This window comes from Callorhinus ursinus, unplaced genomic scaffold (genome assembly GCF_003265705.2).
Source record: "Callorhinus ursinus isolate GAN/ISIS: 27379988/994484 unplaced genomic scaffold, GSC_fseal_2.0 scaffold9, whole genome shotgun sequence".
NCBI lineage: Eukaryota > Metazoa > Chordata > Mammalia > Carnivora > Otariidae > Callorhinus > Callorhinus ursinus.
In genome coordinates this window covers 23041051-23060313 of record NW_027397071.1, presented here as the reverse complement: position 1 = coordinate 23060313, position 19263 = coordinate 23041051, and the positions used below count along the sequence as shown (strand labels likewise).

The 19263-nt window shown below is 43.9% G+C and overlaps 1 protein-coding gene across 1 annotated transcript in view; it reads right to left on the bottom strand.

Annotated features, from left to right (window-relative positions):
• BCAR3 (BCAR3 adaptor protein, NSP family member) overlaps positions 1 to 19263 on the bottom strand; it is a 110785-nt gene that overhangs the window by 73961 nt on the left and 17561 nt on the right. Inside the window, exon 3 of the mRNA XM_025872222.2 lies at positions 1173 to 1212. Coding sequence (XP_025728007.1) covers positions 1173 to 1212 — 40 coding nt within the window. The remainder of the gene's footprint in view (positions 1 to 1172; positions 1213 to 19263) is intronic.

Here is a 19263-nt window from a genome sequence, read left to right as displayed (position 1 = left end):
AAGCTTTACGACGACTACTACCCACTGCCGTCCAACAAGCTTTACTACGACTAATACCCACTTCCGTCCAACAAGCTTTACTACAACAACTTCAAGCCACTCAGTGATTCTACTGTAGGTTTCTCCTCTATCATCCATCCTCTGGTCTAAAGAGAGAAAAAAAAAAACATGAAAAAACCACAGGCCTATATATCCCCAAACTGTGACACTGCCCTTAGAATAAAGAGGATGGAATGTGGCTCCTGGGACACAAGCACCTTTAAATTTAACACATGCCATGATTTCTCCTAAAAGTTAAGGATGTATGTTGTCATAAATCCAAGAAACACAGTGTGACAAATCAGAGTTCTCTCTTCTGTAGTAGGTACCAGATTTCAGTTCTCAAAAATAAAATAAAGCAAACATATACACCCCCCAAAAATAGGGGTGGTGGTGGTGAAAAGCATCTTTTCTTTCTGCTCAGAAGGACATTATTGTTTCAGAGTATTGACTATTTAGAAGCACTGAATGTCAGCCCCACTGGAAAGCAGCATATGACCACAGTTCCTGGTCCTAGATGAGCTACTACACAGGATAGTCGTTGTCGGAATGGAAGGCTGACTCAGAAAACCTCAGGGAGCCTGCAGTCCTCCACGGAAGATAAACGCAGGCTCACAGTTCATTACCTGCTATCCCCAAAAGCCAAAACACTCTGAAAACTGAAAAATTTTAAGTCATTTGGCAGCAAAACAAACCTCACCTCTTTTGGTGGCAAAGCGTGAGCTGAGCTACATAAAATCATATGCAGTCTGTTTATCCCACTTCGTGTGAATATTCTTACATCTCACTGCTAAAATAATGAGTTTGGGTCTGGAGTGCTGGCCCTAGCTAGACCCCTTTGAGGATGTTATATATGTGTACCATATTACCTTCCAAAAACAATTCTGAATTTTAAAACCCACCTAACCCCAAGGGTTTCAGATAGGAGGAAAAAGACTGTAGACCTCTAATAGGATGACATAAGACCCCTACAAAAGTAACTGAAGGCCTAAGAGAGTCAAATTACCCCCTGGTTGTTCCAATCTGAGCAGCTTCCTACACAAGCCAGACTGCAGCATTATTTGGCAACACTGTTAAAAATGGGAAATCTATTACACAGGGTCCTAGTTCCACCTTAAATCCTGGTTTCCTACCTTCACATATTCCAGAGTTGGGTCCAGAAGATGCTGATCCCTGGAAAGAGAAAACATAAGTATGAGAACAATTGGGAACAACGCATTCTTGTGCTGAGTAAAACGTATCCAACGTCATGTTCACGCTCTTCATTCAAATTATTAAGACAGGCCCACCTCCCAGGCAATACTCACGGCAGACAGATAAGTAAGTTAGAACAGATACAGATCCCTGCTGGGGGCAGGGGTAGGGGGTAGGACACCACCATAATCCGTCTAGAAGCTCCACCTGCTTTCTCATCAGAGTCAGGCTCCAAATGTTAGACTAGTTCATGTGCTAATTCTAGATGCACTTGAGCAAAAAAAAATTAGCCTAAAAATCTGAAGCACAGAACAGCAAGGAGGATAGAGGTGGGTGTCAAGCAGGACTGGATGCCCAGATGAGAGGTCCTCTGGACCAGACAGCTGTGTTATGCCCTCTGTGACAGAAGAAGATGGAGGCTCACGCAGGCCCGGCGGCTGCCCAAGGTCACCCAGTCGCGGGGGCAAAAGATGGAGTCTGTAAACCTAGCTCTCCTCCTAGACCACGTCCTCCTCTTTGTTTAAAAATCACTGCCTTGATTAACCCCCACCCCTGGTGTCAAGCAGAGCCGTTCAGCCTCATTTCCTTTGGTGCCCCAGTACTGTTCTCTCCCCCATCTAATGTCTGCTCATGTCTGTCATAATATGACGTTGGGATTAACCAGACAATTAAAACTAAACAGCAGCAGGTGGCCCTAAGGAGGCTGACTCCCTACAGAAACGAAGAGAATCGACTAGGGCAAAGGAGAGGAGCGGGAGATGTGAGAGCGGCCATTTTCAGTGCTTGCAGAGTTATAGCGAGGTGCCCCCTCAACAGAGGATGTGAAAAGACAGCGAGCTGCCTTGAGAGACTTAAACTTCAAAAACTCAACACATCCCTGCAGAGATGGCATCATTTTGAGAGGACAGAATGGCTCTAAAGCCTGTAAGAATAGTCTTCTCCATGGAGAGGGTCTTAGTGTATCTACAGAAAGAACGGGTGTCTCACAAGTCCCCCCAACGGGCCGCTTCCTTTGCAAGGGTGGGCTCGACCCCCCGAGATGGCAGCACTTCTCCCTGGGATAAGGGAGGGTCACTGCCGGAGCACAAGGAGTCCCAACCCCACGGCTCAGGGATACCACCATCTTGTGGAAATGGATACAACCCCCAAAGTCCATGCTTGGCTTGGTGTGACGGTCCATTTAGGGCGGTACACGGGGGCACCCGCACGGGGGTAGGCTGTCATCCAAGATGCTCCTCTCCATGTCAGTGGATGAGGTTCTGGAATGAGACCCTCACAGGGACAAAGGATCTGAGAACAGCGTAAGCTCACCGTCCCTGGGCGCATTCCCATCAAAGAGGGGTGTAAACCAGTCTTTCAAAGCCTTACAACTCTCTGCCTTCAAGTTCGTTTATCAGGCATCTTTTCCCAAAGCACTGGAATCTGTCCTGTGCCTGGTCACCACTTCTGCCACACGCTCTGGACACCGTGTCGATGTCATCAGGCTTTGCATCCGTGGAACCACTGGCTAGTGATGAAAAACTTGGTTGGCAGCACTTTGGCTGTGCTCCCTTTTAAGTTCTTGAACCCCTGGTTTTCTACTGAATTAACATTTCAGGCGTATAGCCATCCAGTCTTAGGCTAACCATCTGGCCCCAGGGTCTGGCCCTGGGAAGGCAGGAAGATGTTACAACCACTGAAAGGCTGTTCTCATCTTCAAAATTTTTTAGGCACATTTAAAAATGTACATTATATACATTCATAATCCATGTATTAATGCATGGATAAACAGGATGGGTATGGGGGGCTGAAATCAGTGGTTCCCAAATGTTTTTTGGTCTCAGGATCTCTTTATGCTCTAAATTACTAAGGACCCCAAAGAGCTTTTGTTCATGTGGGTTATATCTACTGATCACTGATATTAGAAATTAAACGGAAATTTTCAAAATATTTATTAGTATTTTTAAAAGGAACCCATTATATTTTATATAAAACAATTTTATTACGAATAGTTATTTTTTCTTAATAAAAATTTAGTGAAAAGAGTGACACTCAACATTTTTGCAAATCTTTTTCACATCTGGCTTAGAAGTACAGCTGAATTCTCATGTCTACTTCTTTCTTTTTAAAGATTTTATTTATTTATCTGAGAGAGTGCACGTGCATGACCAGAGGGGAGAGGCAGAAGGAGACACAAGACTCCCTGCTGAGCAGGGACACGGCCCCTCCCCTCAACGCAGGGCTCCATCCCAGGACCCCGAGATCATGACCTGAGCTGAAGGCAGATGCTTAACCGACTGAGCCACCCAGGCGCCCCTCTCATATCTACTTCTGCATTCAGTATGTTATGTCTTGGTTTAGAAAAAAGTCCATCCTCACATAGATATGAAACTGGAAAAGGGTGGGGTATTTCGTTAGACTCTTCAGGTAATTATGGCTATTCTTCTTTGATACCACACCAAAACTAAACAAGTGATAATTTCTTAAAGGCTAGTTGTAATGCAGCATCTTGAACCACGCTTCTTACTCTTCAGCATCTCTCTCCTGCACTCTGATTGGACCTTTTTATCCATGTGTGATTCTGTATCCACTGTCCGGGAAAATACTGGTTCACAGAGTAATGCAGATATTCTAAATTTTGACACATTTCATAATATAAAAAAAGAATCACATTTGTCAGTGTCGTCGCTGATCTCATCAGAAGTCACTAAGCATCGGGAAGTGTCAAGCGCATGGTGGAGGCTACATATTTTCCAAACTTCCAATTTTCACTTGAAAGCTTGAACTTTTTCACTGGCAGCTAACACACTGTCAAATATTTTCCTTGAGCTTCATTTCATTCATTTTTGGGAAAACATTTGCCAAATACCAAGACCATAGAGTCATGGTTTGTCATTTTAATTCTCCTTTTTTAGGTGCTCGAATGTCATTCTTTTAGTAAATTCTTTTTAGAATTTTGTTCGGGATCTGCTCTTCTCACCAGATTTAGCTCTAAAATCCTTCTCCTTTCACCTCTGAAAGCTGAAACGTTCCTTTCTTCCTTTCTCTAGAGATGTACCTAAAAACTCTCTGGGCTAGTTCTCTCAGAACAGAGCCTTCAAGCTCTCTTGGGAAGAGGTGGGATAACCAACAGGGACCAGGCCAGGCGCTGGGCCTGGTGGCTCCTGAGGCAGCGCTGGTTAGCACAGTCCCCACGCAGACACAAGATCTCCTAGAGGAGGGCAGCCCGTGCTCTCCCATCCAGAGAGCCCAGCACCAAAGAGCCTGGGGTCTTCTCCAAAATGCCCCCCACCTTAGATGAACCTCCTGTATTCCTCTTCTTCTTCTTCTTCTTCTTCTTCTTTTTTTTTTTTTTTAAAGTAGCTCCACACCCAGCGTGAGGCCAACACAAGGCTTGAACTCATGACCCTGAGATCAAGACCTGAGCTGAGATCAAGAGTCGGATGCCTAACCGATTGTGCCACCCAGGCGCCCCTCCTGTATTCCTCTTTGATCCTCTACCACACACTTCTCTGGGCAGAAGAGAAGGAAACTGGAAGGCTCTGGTGAGAGATAAACCTGAAGTCCCCTTTCGACCCTGCCCCCCAAATGAACTCTGCTAAGGGAGCCTTGTTCATTCTGCCACAAGAGCAGAGGGGAATCCAAATGTCCTAAAATTCCAACTCAGGGCTCCCAGGGGTGCCCTAGAGGATCCTCACGTTCTCCTCATCCTTTTTTTAGACAGGCAAGGAAGGAATACAGGAGAGTGTCTAATAAAACCAAGAGTGTGTTACAAGTCCAGAAACTTTAAAAATCATTGCCCTGAACTAAATTATGTTTATTTTTAAGAGCTAGCTCCTATTTTTATTTTTTTCAATTTTTAAAAAAAAATTATGTTTAAATGCAGAAGTGCTGTGTCGCCTTTCTCAGCCCCCACTTCATTCCAGCTGGCCAAAAGATGTGAACTAGAAAACATAGCAGTTGGCCCTGTAGCCCTAGCCTCTAATTTGAAAGAGAATATCCAATTATTCATACAAGTCTGTGCACCAAACACTCCTTAAGCCACAGATTTATATTCTCCAGCAGAGATCACTAGAAAACAAACAGAGGAACTTGGCAATATAAAAGAAAAGTTAAAAACAATTTTTTTTGCTTATGCAAATTATGAATCCCTACCCTTGTGAATCCATGATGTTTTGTGTATCTCCCTTTACAACTGGTGAGGTTGGCAGACACCCACGGCCCCTCTGTCAGGCATGCTGCCCTACAGCGCATGGTCCACAGACTGCAGGAGAGTGGCAGAATGAAACTGGACCCTCCTGTTATTTTGTTCTTATGTTTATTACGTTTTAAATAACATCACTGTGTTTACTCCGGTTAAATCAGTCTTTCCAGGGTCCCGCTTCCTTAGGTTCATTCTGAGGGATGTGTAGTTGGAAGTCACAGAAATGATGTATTTACTATTTTAGTTGGTTTCTCATCAGTAACCAGGTTAATAGTGCCTCCCTCTTAAAAGGACACTTGATCTACACATTTGCTATTTTGAGTTAAGAGGTTCTCCCTCTTGAATATACAAGCCAAACTTCACTACCAGATCTTTTCTGAACGCTTGGAATACAGATGAGGAATGAATTACCCTATGTCTGTCTTAAATTATAGAATGTTTTAAATGAATGAGTGTTTTGACTTCTTGAAATATTATGGAATAAATTAATGGCTAACAGTGTTGCCAAACAAATGTCCTTCTGGATATAACAAAGAGGAATCATTTGTAGTAAGAGGATTCTTTCATGCAATAGAGGGATGTGAGAAACTAGATCCAACTGTTCCAGACTGAGTAGAATAAAGGTTCCCCTTAAACTCCATGCACGCCAGTAATCCACAGAGTGGGCACCCCGCCTTTGTGCACATGGCATGGTATTTGCATTCTGGTTCATTCTATTGTATATTTATTTATATAAGGTCTCGCCTCAACAAGGTAAGCAACCCAAGAGTAGTGGCGAGTCTACTTCATTCCCAGTATCTCCATAGTTGTTGCATTCATCCCACAAACATCATCTGGCATCTCCAACATGCTATGCTGTAGGCTAGACAATGGAAACAGAGGAATCAGGGACAAAGGCTCTGCTCCCGGAGAAGCTGCAGGCCAGTGGGGAAGACAGATCAACAGACCCATCACAACTCAAGTTGGTGTCAGTGGGAAGGAAATACCATGGAGGGGCCTTTCAGGCAATCTTTGAGCTAAGGTTTGAGGGCTGGGTAGGGACTCACTGGGTGAAGAAGCTGAGAGGGAGGTGGTAATGAGAAATGTCCAGGCAATGGGAGAGGCATGTGCAAACACATGGGGACATGGGACACTGTGGTGCACTTGGGAAACCACAGCACTCAGGAGTAATTCCACTCTAGCCCAGGCCACCAACATCTCTCGCCAGGACGCCTGCAACACGTTCCCAGCTCCACCGTCTCCAGAGCAGCCAGCATGATCCTTCCCCAAATCAAAATCCTCTAATAACTTCCATCCGATCAGAACAAAACCCTGGAGTCCTCAACAGAGCCTCCGAGGCCCTGGTTGGCATGGTCCCCGCCAGCTCTCCAACCTCACCTCACGTGCAGAGTGAGGGGGGCCTGGACATGAAGGAGCCTGTTGGTGGTGTGACGTTACAACACGGCCTGTGAGAAGGCCCATGGCACGGAACTTCAGGCGGCCTCTATGTGGGAGCTGCCCCCAGCAGATTTCCAGGAAACAGATCTCAGTCCTACAACCACAAGGAACCGAAATCTGCCAACAACCTGAATGACTGTGGAAGCAGCTTCTTCTCCAGAGGCTCAGATGGGAGCCCAGCTGCTGACATCTTGAGTTTGAGACCCGTAACCAAGAACCCAGCTGAGCTTTGTGGGACTTCTGTCCTACAGAAACTGTGAGGTAATAAACAGGTGTTAAGGCACCACGTTTCTGGCAATTTGTTACTCAGCAAAAGCATACTAATACACTCATTCCATCCAAGGCCTACTGACTTTTCTTTCTGGTGCTCAAACATGCCAAGCCAGTCGCTGCCTCTGTGGCTTGGCATTTACTTCTGTTCCTTTGCCTAGAACGTTCTCCCTGTGGTTCTCAAGGGCTCACTCCCTCACAACATTCAGGTCTCTGCTCAAACAACACCTCCTCAGAGAAGCTTTCCTTAAACACTTATCTAAATAAGCACCACCACTACCCTCTCTGGCCTTATCTGGCTTTATTTTTTCCCATATTATCTGATATTATATGAAACGTTTATTTGCTCATGGTCTTTTTTTCTGGAATATAATCCTGCAAGACTGAGGCTTTCTCTGCTTTATTCACCTTGGTATCCCCTGTGCTCTTCACACAGCAGTTGCCCAGTAACCATTTGCTGAATTCATGAATAAAAGAACAAGTAATGGAAGCACAGGGTTGGAGGAGGCTCAGGAGTGGTGGGGGTTTGGGAGATCAGGGTGAAGAGAGGCAGAGCCAAGCATAAGGGGCTTGGATGCCATGTAAACATGTCTAGACTTAGGAAAGCAATGGGATTTGTTGAAAAATCTTAAGCTGCAGAAGAACCAGAGATTTGTGTTTTAGAAAAATCCCTCTGCACTGGTGTGGAAAACAAATTCATGGGGGGCAAGACAGAGTCAGGAAGACAAAAGGAGAGGATGCTAGAGAGGTCTAGGTGACAGGGTGAGGCTTGGGCTATACTGACAGAGGGAGCGGGGATGGTGTACAGATTTAGGAGACTGTTCTAAGCGAGAAAAGACAGATGGTGGTAAACGACCGGCTTTGGTGGGGGAAAGGGAAGAGAGAGAGCACTTGCTGAATTCTTTCTAAGGGAACTAAGTAGATGATGCCTAGCACATCTCAATATGCTCATTAAGAATGAACTAGCAAAAACCTTTGCTTCAAGCACTGTACTACACAAACTTTTAAGACTATACCGGGATCTGAATTATCTATAAGACTTTGCCCCATTACCACCCTTTTTCCATGGTTAGCAGCGCACATATGATTGCTGCCATTCAGCTACTGAATGTCTCAGATAAACTCCCTTCCTTTTCAACTGGTAAGTTACTTTCAGAAGGGTTGTTCACATCTTCCAAATTATGAACATGTAAATCTTTCCCATAAAGTATGAGGAAATATAACAAATATTTAAGGGATCCCCTCACAGGGACAAAAATAGTTAACTCAGGAAGGAAACAGAGAACAAAACAAGATAGCTGTGTAGATACCAGCCGAGAATACCTGTTTTCCGTAACCCTTTGGTCTTCTCCATCAGCCCCACCACCACTGTGAGCAACCAGTGCTTGTTTATGTCTTTTCCATGGGACTGTACCCTCCACGAGGGTAGGGGCTACTTCTCTCTTGCTCACCAATGTATACTAAGCTCTTAGAACTGTATTTGTCACATAGCAGCCAATTAATAAACAAGGGCAAGAATGGACAAATGAAAATTTAAACCACAAAAAAAACCACCTTTGTATATAGTCCAAATAAAGCCTCAGAAAATTAGAAATTTCTATTCTGGGACTCTGATTTGCTTAATACGGGAGACCAGATACTCTGAAAACTAAATGATAGATTACAAATATATTTTCAAGTGCATTGCACAAGTCACTAGAAAGATAAGTCCTCAAGAAACATAGACATATAAAAAACAGATACAGAAACAGAGAACACATCAAGAACACAAAACATGAACAACAAGAGGGTAAAAAGCAAAGCAGGGAGGGTAAGCCCTGGGTCCACAGAAGTCAGCAGCTAACCACGAAGCCATCAGAATGGGACTAAACCACCCCTACAGAAAGAATGTGCAAAAATAAATACATACATAAAAATTAAGAAGGTAACTTGCTCTCTAGCAAGGGGAACCAGGAAGGAAACCTACTGTCTCCACCACAAATTCTGATGGGAAAAAATGACAGTAAGAAGAGTCTCCCCTAAGAACTTGTAACTGCAGATCTGCCTTCATGTTGGCTGGGATTCAAATGTATACTACGTGCTTTGACAGAGAATCCCAAACTGAGAAATTAAAGTTTCTGTGCTGGTGGTGCCACTAGAGAGGAAAAAGTAAATACTTTCTGGGGGGAAAACTTTGTCAACAGAATGCCACTCAGGATATCCACAAATGTGGTCAAACATAAATTTCCTTTCAGAAATAACCACATACACAAGGAAGCAAGCCCCAACCACTGAAGTCAGCAGAAAGAACAATAGACTGAGATCCTCAAAGACTTCAGATACTGGAATATCAGATACAGGCTATAAAATAACAATGTATGATTTAAAAAAAAAGACGGAATCAAAAAGTGATCTCAGAATAAATAGGCAATTACAAAAATTTTAAAAAAACTGATTAAAATATATAATCTGCTACAGAACAGGTTAAACATGACCTAAGAAAATATGACAAATCTATGAAGAAACTATAAACAAATATAAAAAGACACTATACAAAACACAGCACAGAGAGGAAAGGTGATGGGAAATATAAAAGCGATGTAGAAGGTAGAATGAGAAGGCCTAATTACATTTAACCAGAACTCCAGAAGAAGAGAATCGAGAGAGAGAAAAAGCAATCGTCAAAGAAATAATGATGGGAAATCTTCAAAATAAACGAAAGATGCCCATTCTCAGATTCAGGCATCCCAATGCATCCTATGCAGTATCAACAAAAATACATTCTCACCTAGACACACTGCAGGGAAACTACAGACCCTCGAAACCAGAGAGAAGATGATAAAAGCAGCCAAAGAGCAAAGGAAGGTTGCCCTCTGAGCAATGAGGATTAGGTCGGCAGCGGGTCTTCATCAGCCAGAAGGGAAAGAAAGTGAGGAGCTCAAAATTTCCTGCCCAGCGAAACTACCAAGAACAAGGGTGAATAAAGACAATTTTAGATAAATAAAGACACCATTTGGGAAGAATGAAAAGGATACCAGAAGAATAGCTTAAGATCTAAGAGTGAATGATGCACACAGTAACTGGTAAACATGTAGGTGACTACAAACCAGCACAGATGGTACAGAACAAGACAAATGAGTCATTTGTGGAGTTAAAAAAAAAAAAAAATACCAAGTGCTGGCAAAGAGATGGAGAAATCGGAACCCTTATGCACTGTTGGCGGGAACGTAAGCGGTACAGCTGCTAGGAGAAACAGGATGGCGGTTCCTCACAAAATTCAAAATGGAACTACCATATCATCCACCAATTCCACTTCTGAGTAGATACCCAAAAGAACTGAAAGCAGGATTTCGAAGAGATATTTGTGCATGTGTGTTCTTAGCAGCATTCTTCACAGAAGCCAAAATGTGGAAGCAGCCTAATCAGCATCCACTGATAGAAGAATGGATAAACAAAATGTGGTATACATATACACTGGAGTATCACTTGGCCTCAAAAAAGGAAGGAAACCCTGACACAGGCTACAACAGGGGACTTTGTGCTAAGTGAAGTAAACCAGTCACAAAAGGACAAACAGTGTACAATTCTATTTATTTATTTAGATTCTATTTATTTATTTTAGAGAGAGAGAGCACGCACACACAAGTAGGGGGAAGAATAGAGGGAGAAGGGCAAGTAGACTCCACAATGAGCACAAAACCGGATGCAGGGCTCGATCTCACGACCCTGAGATCCTGACCTGAGCTGAAATCAAGAGTCAGATGCTTAACTGACAGAGCCACCCAGGTGCCCCTGGACAATTTTAATTACATGAGGTGCCTAGAGTAGTCAAATTCAGAGACGGAAAGAAGAATAGTGGTTGCCAGGGGCTGGGGTGTGGGGAGGAGACAGGGAGTTGTTCCATGGGTACGGAGTTCGTTTTGCAAGATAAAAAGAGTTGGGGAGGCTGGCTGCACAACAGTGTGAATGGACTTAATATCATTCATTAACTCATCACTCATTAACTGTGCACTTAAAAATGGCTAAGATGGTAAATTTTATATTATGTGTATTTTACCACAATTTTTTTTAAAAGACAAACTAATGGGACACCAAAGGTATTGTTTTACTTTATGTTTTATAAAGTAATTGTATTAAAAAGTAACCACTAAATGAAAAGTAGAGTATTTTTAAAAATACAAAATAAGGCAATTAAAAAAAACATAGTTTAAAAAAATGTACAGACATACAGAATAAGAGGAAACTATAAGCCTAAACACTGCATATCACTGAACACAGTAACCGTTAACTAGGTTACACTCACAAAGCAGATTTTCAGAAGGTAGAATATAGCACATATAGGATACAATAAAAGTGGTATTTTGAAGTAAATGTACAACCATAATATTTTTAGGGTTAATAAAAGACTGAAATTAAATGTCCAGCTTAAATTAAAAGAATAAACATAAAATAGAACAGAGATAATGCAGAGAAATTAAATATAAAACAATTGATACAACAGGGGAACAATAAATAAAGCCTTGTTCTTTGGAAAGCCTAATAGAATGAACCTCTGACAGATGTCATCTGGGGAGAAGAGAGAGAAAGCACAAAACAATATAGGAATGACAAGAGGGCATTGCCATAGATGCAAGAGAGCACAGGAAGAGAATCCTATGAACACCTTTATGCCAATAAATTTTAAAACTTAGCATAAATGAGCAAATTCCTAGAAAAATACTAAAAGAGACTCAAAAAGAAACAAACCCGAATAGCCCTATAACGATTTGAAAAACTGAATGAGGGGCACCTGGGTGGCTCAGTTGGTTAAGCGACTGCCTTCGGCTCAGGTCATGATCCTGGAGTCCCGGGATCGAGTCCCGTACCGGGTTCCCTGCTCAGTGGGGAGGCTGCTTCTCCCTCTGACCTTCTTCCCTCTCATGCTCTCTCTCTACCATTCTCTCTCTCAATAAATAAATAAAAATCTTTAAAAAAAAAAGAAAAAAACTGAATGAGTAGTTCAACATCTTCCCACAGGCCTCCATGGTTTTATTATCCAGGAAGTTCTGCCAAATGTTGGAATTGTTACTTGAAAATGATATAAATTGGGCACCTGGGTGGCTCAGATGGTTGGCTGTCTGCCTTCGGCTCAGGTCATGATCCTGGGGTCCTGGGATTGAGCCCCGCTTTGGGCTCCCTGCTCCTTGGGGAGCCTGCTTCTCTCTCTGCCTCTGCTTCTCTCTCTCTCTCATGAATAAATAAATAAATAAATAAATAAAATCTTAAAAAAAAAAGAAAATGATATAAAAGCTTCAAGAGACTGGAAAAGAGGATATTTTAACTTTGATCCCCAAAGCAGATAAGGTCAATAAAAGGAAAGTATAGGGTAATCTCGCACATGAATAGGTATTTTTTAAAAAACCCTCAATAAAATATTAAGAAACTAATTCTAATAATGTATAAATCTACGCCATAATCAAACTAGGTTCATTCCCGGAATATAGGATCAGTTTAATAGTGAAAATCTATTGATACAACTTACCACATTAACATGTTAAAGTAGAAAAATTATTTGAGGCATCTAATTAATGGGAGAAAAAAATACTTAAAAAAAAAAATCATCCTTCCAGGATCTTAGCAGGGAAAAAGCTAACTCTTCACAAACGAAATACAGAAGGATTTCCATAACCTGACAAAGGTTATCTATGAAAGCCCTCAGGAAGCATTTTTAACGGCAAAGTATTAGAATCATTACTAAAATCAAGCCATCAGTCAGAAACAAGACAAGGATGTCCATTCTTACTTCTGTGCACCACTTGTCCCGAGGTCCTAGCATGTACAGTTAAATAAGAAATAAAAAGGTATAAGAACCAGAAAAAGGAGAACAAAACTGTCATGATTCATAAATGCTCACTGTCTGCATTAGAACACAAAGAATCCATGCAGACCTTATAAGGAAGTAGAACAAAGTTCCTGGATATGAAGCACCGTGCAAAAATCTTCTATCTAAAACTTACTGAAGGTCAGGGCTAAAAGGCTTGTATGTCTAAGCTGGAGTTCTTGCTCTGTGGGTGCTGACTGATCACAAATGAACTCATTCCTAGAACAACTAACAGAAATGCAAGACAAAGAGATATGTGGGACCAGTAGGTCAAGTCTCTCCATTTACCCGAAGTAGTGGGGCCAAGGAGGAGAAATCACTGCACCCTCGAGGTCTACTGGTTTACCAGTCTTAGTATATGTGCTGCCGAAGCGAGCACTACTGGTTTACCAGTCTTAGTATATGTGCTGCCGAAGCGAGCACTACTGGTTTACCAGTCTTAACCAACTCCTGACCAGGGCATGCCCCACAATCAGCGAAGGTGAACCCAACAACTGGGACAAAGTTTGCCCTCCACTGGCAACTTGGTGGCTGCAGGCCACTTGCGTGTGGATATGGCCTTGGAATCTAGAACCTTCATCTTCCATTCTCCATCGCAAAGTACCATCAGCATCTCAGGGTCTTGGCTGGGAAGAAGTGGGGATGGAAGGACTGCAGGAAGGAAGAGTTGGCAATAGGCTTTAAATCTCCTAGGATTCTGTGTCCACTGGACGATATTTCTTACTAGATCGTGTTCTTTTAGGTAAAGTTAACATGTGGAACAGTCTAGCATTCTCATTTTGTATTTTATCGGATGATACCCATGCTGCTAAGCCCTGCCCATCTCAGCAGCCTCAACTCCTCCCCTTGCTCCTTACATTCCAGTAAATCTAAATTGTTTAGAATTCCCTCAACCAAGAGGCTTTGAGTCCCCCCATCTTCCTGTTCATTCCCACCTTCCCTGACCACTCTTTCCCCTGCCCCCTACAACTCAAAGAAGAGCTCCCCAGCCCTCCTTTTTAATTATAAAACCTTATGACAAATAATAATTCAAAACAATACATGTACTCCTGTCCATCTCCTTTACTAGACTATGAGCTCGCTGAGAACAGGGACTATTATTTTACTTTATTCACCTCTGTATCCCCAGGGCACAGTGGCTTGCTCAGTGTTGGTCTGAATGAAGGAATGAACAAGTATGTATGTGCGTGTGTGCGCGCGTGCGCGCATGTTTCCTCTCCACTGTGCAGAAGGCCTAGACCCCAACCCTTCCCTTTGCCACAAATCCCTGGGTTCACCAAGGGAAGGGTAACATTGGAAGGAGAGAAGGAACAAGAGGAAACAAGACAGAAATGTTTTTAACTGATGGGCCTCCACATTAAGGAGCTAATTTAGCCACAAGCCTGTGCCTGAACTGGGGGGGGGGGGGGGGGGCTCAGGCAGAACCCCTTCGGCTGTGGATCAATGCTGCTGTCAGGGCTGTTCCTGGCTCCCCAGCCCGACACCAGATGTTTTCAAAGTGACATCGAGGGGCTGGCTCTCCCTGCTGAAAATGAATCTCTCTGGACATGTCTGAAATGCCATGTTTGAAGTTCATCAGGGAGAGCGCCAAGAGGACAGAGAGTTTACTACAGGGCCGTGTCCATCGGCTTCTGGGAAAATGAGAAGAAATGGATGCGTAAAACAGGGCTGGCCTGGTGAGTAGAGAGGTGGTGTCTCTTGGAAAAATCTCAAACTAGTACGTGATTAGATGGACAGGTTCCTTACTGATGCTGGGAATCACATAACTGTCCCAAAGAGTAGGAAAGAGGTACTTTCCTACTCTAGGCAGGGCATATTATGTATATAGTCTTTTTTTTTTTTAAGATTTTATTTATTTGTCAGAGAGAGAGAGAGAGAGAGCGCGCGCACAAGCAGGGGGAGCGGCAGGCAGAGGGAGCAGCGGGCTCCCCGCTGAGCAGGGAGCCTGATGTGGGGCTCGATCCCAGGACCCTGGGATCATGACCTGAGCCAAAGGCAGATGCTTAATTGACTGAGCCACCCAGGTGTCCCAAGTCTTTGCTAATTTTAAAAGGGATGTAGCTTTAAAAACAGAGAACTATAACACTTCTAGATGTGCACCTAGGAAAATATATTCGGTTTCATCACCTTGCAAAATAAATGAGAGGAGAGTTTCCCACATCTCACAACATATTTATTGACCTTATTTGTTAAAGTCGACTTCACTAGGAGTTGACAGGATTAAGGTTGGTGCATATTTTATAATCTCCCAGGGTTAAGATATGACATGAGAAGTTCCTCTTCACCAGTACATTAAACCTCAGGGATATTCCTTAATGATTAAACCAAAAGATCTGCTTCAGAGCAGAGGAGTGGCCTCAGCAGAAGCTCACTGCTCTAGGGGAATGCATCTTCCATTTCCGGTTGTCTAGAGCTAAAAACAATTTGCCAGATTTGTGATCTGGGCAGCCAAGAGTGACCACTTCCCTTCGTCCGAATATTAAACTTCAATTAACGCTCCTAAAATCACATTCGCTTCTTTAACAACCATAACTCCCTGCTGACTCATTCTGAGCTGCACTTATCCAAATCCTGCATATATTTTTCACATGCAGCTATAACCCAAACCCCACACTCTGACTTTGTTTTTGGACTCTAGTGTAAGTCTTTGCCTCTCACTCGAGTCTTATCCAATTAGATTGGGTCTACTCTTTCCAAACACCAAGATCTTTTTTGGATCTCATTTCTGTCATTTTGACATATTTTTCTTCTATGATTCATGTCATCCACCAATGTGATCTGTGTGTCAGTATCACTGTCTAAACGATTTTTAAAAATTGGCTAGAGTGGTCCAAGACGTGGGTCAATCAGGACACAGCCCACAGCACGCTTCACCTACTACCACCTGGCCCGCCCCTCACCAGACACTATGACCAGTGATTGACATCTGCTTACACACCTTCTCAACCTTCCTTTAACCTCCCAACAAATAACCCCAGGAAAGAAATTAATCTGGTATGACTTGCTTTTGGCAAAGCCCTGCTAACATACTAATAGTTGCTGTTTCCTCCACCAAATATGCAAAACTCATTGTCCTAAAAATTTTTTAAAGATATTTCCTGAGATCAGGTCAACTGTATCATTTTACAGGTTAATTTCACCTCTCTAGTTCCTTTCTTGAAAATTGAAATACTCCTCTGTCCACATCTTCCCTGTAGTGTGTCTGCATTCCTCCGAGGTGATGGTCTGGGTCTCGGCCTCAAGCTCCCTCCGGCTTCTGTGGCCCCGGGGCTTTACCTCATTGGTGGCCTTAGAGCCTCTTGCCATGGCCTCGTCTGCTCCACGCTGACAGTTCTCTTCCTTTACCCAGATCCTACCCTTTCCAGTCAGAAAAGTCATTTCCTTGACAAAAAAATGCAAGCTGGACAGAGGCTCAGCAGTTTGGTTGCTCTCCCATGCCCCTCTCTCTGGTTCTATTGTTCCAAACCTAATTTCTGAAAGCCCTTTGTGTTACCCTTAGCATTTTTCACAATTCTCTGCTCACCCTGCACTCTGTTTCTTTGATAGCCCGGAGCCACCCTCTGATATAGCCCTTGGTTGCATAGGTTGCATGGCCCAAGCTTTCCTGGGCCTGGGTCCAAGGCCAGGACAGCCCAGAGCAAGTGTCGGCACAGAGCAGGCAGGCCCTGAGGGAATGGTTATCTAGAAAGCACCATCTTCAACCACCCAGTCAAGGATGTGCATACCTGGAATTATGTTAAGTCCAGAGGTCAAGAAAAGCAGAATTGTTTATAGAACTAGGAAGTGGTACGAAGGGCTATCCCATGGATGGGAAGTTAGGCAAAGAAGATGGAAAGAACAGATGCTGGTGAGGTCAGAGGGTTCAAAAGGGGCGCCCCTTTTCCCTAGGGCTGGGAACTCCTCACACAGACACAGCCCCTGGTGTGCCTTTCAAGCTCTTACCACCCAGCACAAAGCCAGGCACACAGGCCATGTTCAACGTACCGGTGAATGAATTCATCAGAATGGCCCCGGCTCATCACAACGCATTATGGGGACCCAGCTAGACAGTCCTGCAGACACAGCCTTAAACCAAGAACGACCTGGACGGTCACCTACCTGTTCCTCCTTTGAACTGTGTTGGGCGCACTATTTATGGTTGTCCTCAACTGTGTTTCCCTTTCAGAGCCTCGGGCCGTGCGATCAGCTTTAGCATTTCCTTCAACTTTGGGAATCTTTCTTCTTAAGGCCCAGGGTACGCTCCAGATGAGGACATATTTCCCTCCCTGGCTATCAGAGAGTCTAAGGCCTGGGTACTTAAAATAATACTCCTGCTTCTTTCACTTCGGCAGCCAATTCCTGCTTCTGTGAGTCCGTTTCTACCTCATTTGAAAATACAGCAATGCCTGATTCATGTGTTCATGATGTATGTTAAAAGGATGGCAATTAAACCACCTCCTCAGGCAGATTCCCTAATCACGTGAAAAAAGGCATCATTTCAATATCCTACATGTTACACTCTGGTGAGTCTATACAGGAGTCCAAGGCTAAGCTAGTTGATAAAAACTTGACACAGTCAGAGGTTAGTTAACCTGTGTTCAGCAGAATTCCAGTGACAGCATTAAGCTAAAAGCTACAGCTCAAATCTTAACTTGGCAGCAGTCGGTCAAATTGAATAGAGTTAAGAATAAGAAAAACCGTATCACAGCCAGTGTGTCTCTTGGCAGGCAGAGAGGGTCTGGCATCAGTGACTCATCAGGCTTCAGTCTGTCAAACACAGCACTTTTGATAAAAGCAGATGCTTTGTTTGGCTGGTGTCTATTTGCCCTTCCTCACTCCCCCAGTCCCCCCCCCCCCCCCACCGGCCGCTTCTCATCCTCTCTAAAACAGCGTGTCTGTCAAGGTTTCTTTTCTTTTCTTTTTTTGAAGATTTTATTTATTTGACAGAGAGAGACACAGCGAGAGAGGGAACACAAGCAGGGGCAGTGGGAGAGGGAGAAGCAGACTTCCACCGAGCAGGGAGCCCGATGTGGGACTCGATCCCAGGACCCTGGGATCATGACCTGAGCCGAAGGCAGACGCTTAACAACTGAGCCATCCAGGCGCCCTCTGTCAAGGTTTCTTCTCAACTAATTCAAAGGCAGAATAAGAATGGTGTGGCTTTGAGATAATGTCCTCAAGACCTCTAAAAGGAAAGATTTCACCAAGCCAGACAGATACGACACATGCCCTCAACCTGCCTTCCAGGACAGGCAGCCATCCTCAGGGTGGGCTGCCCACCCAAACCTTGGAAAAGCAGCCATCACCCCTCGGGCAAAAGAGGTCCCCCACGGTCATCCATTTACCTCCTCTGTCCATAGAGTCATCGGGGACCGTGTGGGACCCCTGTAGGGAAGCATCATCACCATGCTGCTGACACAAGCCCATAGAGAGGGTAGCCCTGGGGACATGTCTGCTTTAATTAAATCAAAAACGTTTTCTAAAGAGACTCAAGTAATGAAAAAATATGTTTTGTTTTATTATATGCTTAAAAGATTAGATCATTTCCTATTGAGTTTTGTCTCTCATCTTAAGAAGAAAACCCTTCCTTTGACTAGTACCCCTATGCAGCTCCTGCCTCATTTCTCTGCTCCCCTCCAAACCCAAGGCTCAGCTTCCATGGCTGGCTCCTTGGAACAGATGTGGTGGGGTTCCTCAGGGCTGGGTCCTAGGGTCCCTTCCCTTTATGCTTTACACAGCTCTCTCCCTTGGTGAGGACATCTGCTTCCATGGGTTTAATTTCACTTCTATGCAGACTCCTAACTTTGTAACTTTTAGCACAGATCTCTCTCCAGAGCTCCAGGCTCATAATACTGACCGGTTAACCCCTCCACTTGACATGCGTGCCTCTTGAACTTAGCACACCCCAAACAGAAGTCTCAATCTCTGCCACCCACCAAACGAAAAGCAGCCAAACAAACGAAGCCCTGTCCCCCTCCCAGTCTTTCCAATCTCAGTAAATGGCCCCACTTCATACACCTAGTTGCCTGAGCCATGCCTGGCTGTACCCCTCCCTCACCCCACACCCCACCTTCAGGAAGTCCCATAGACTCTACCTACAAATAGATCTTGAATCCACCCCCCCCTTTTACCTCCTCCACCACTGTCCTAGCACAGACCTCTGCCTGTTTCCCGTGCTTTTGTGACCACTTCCTGCCCCCCCTCTAGTCCCTCTGCCCCACCAATCTCTTCTCCACAGAGGCCAAGTGATATTCTAAAAACTGAATCAGATCACATTATTCCCTTACTTAAAACTCTTTAAAGGCTTCCCTTTGCCCTCAGG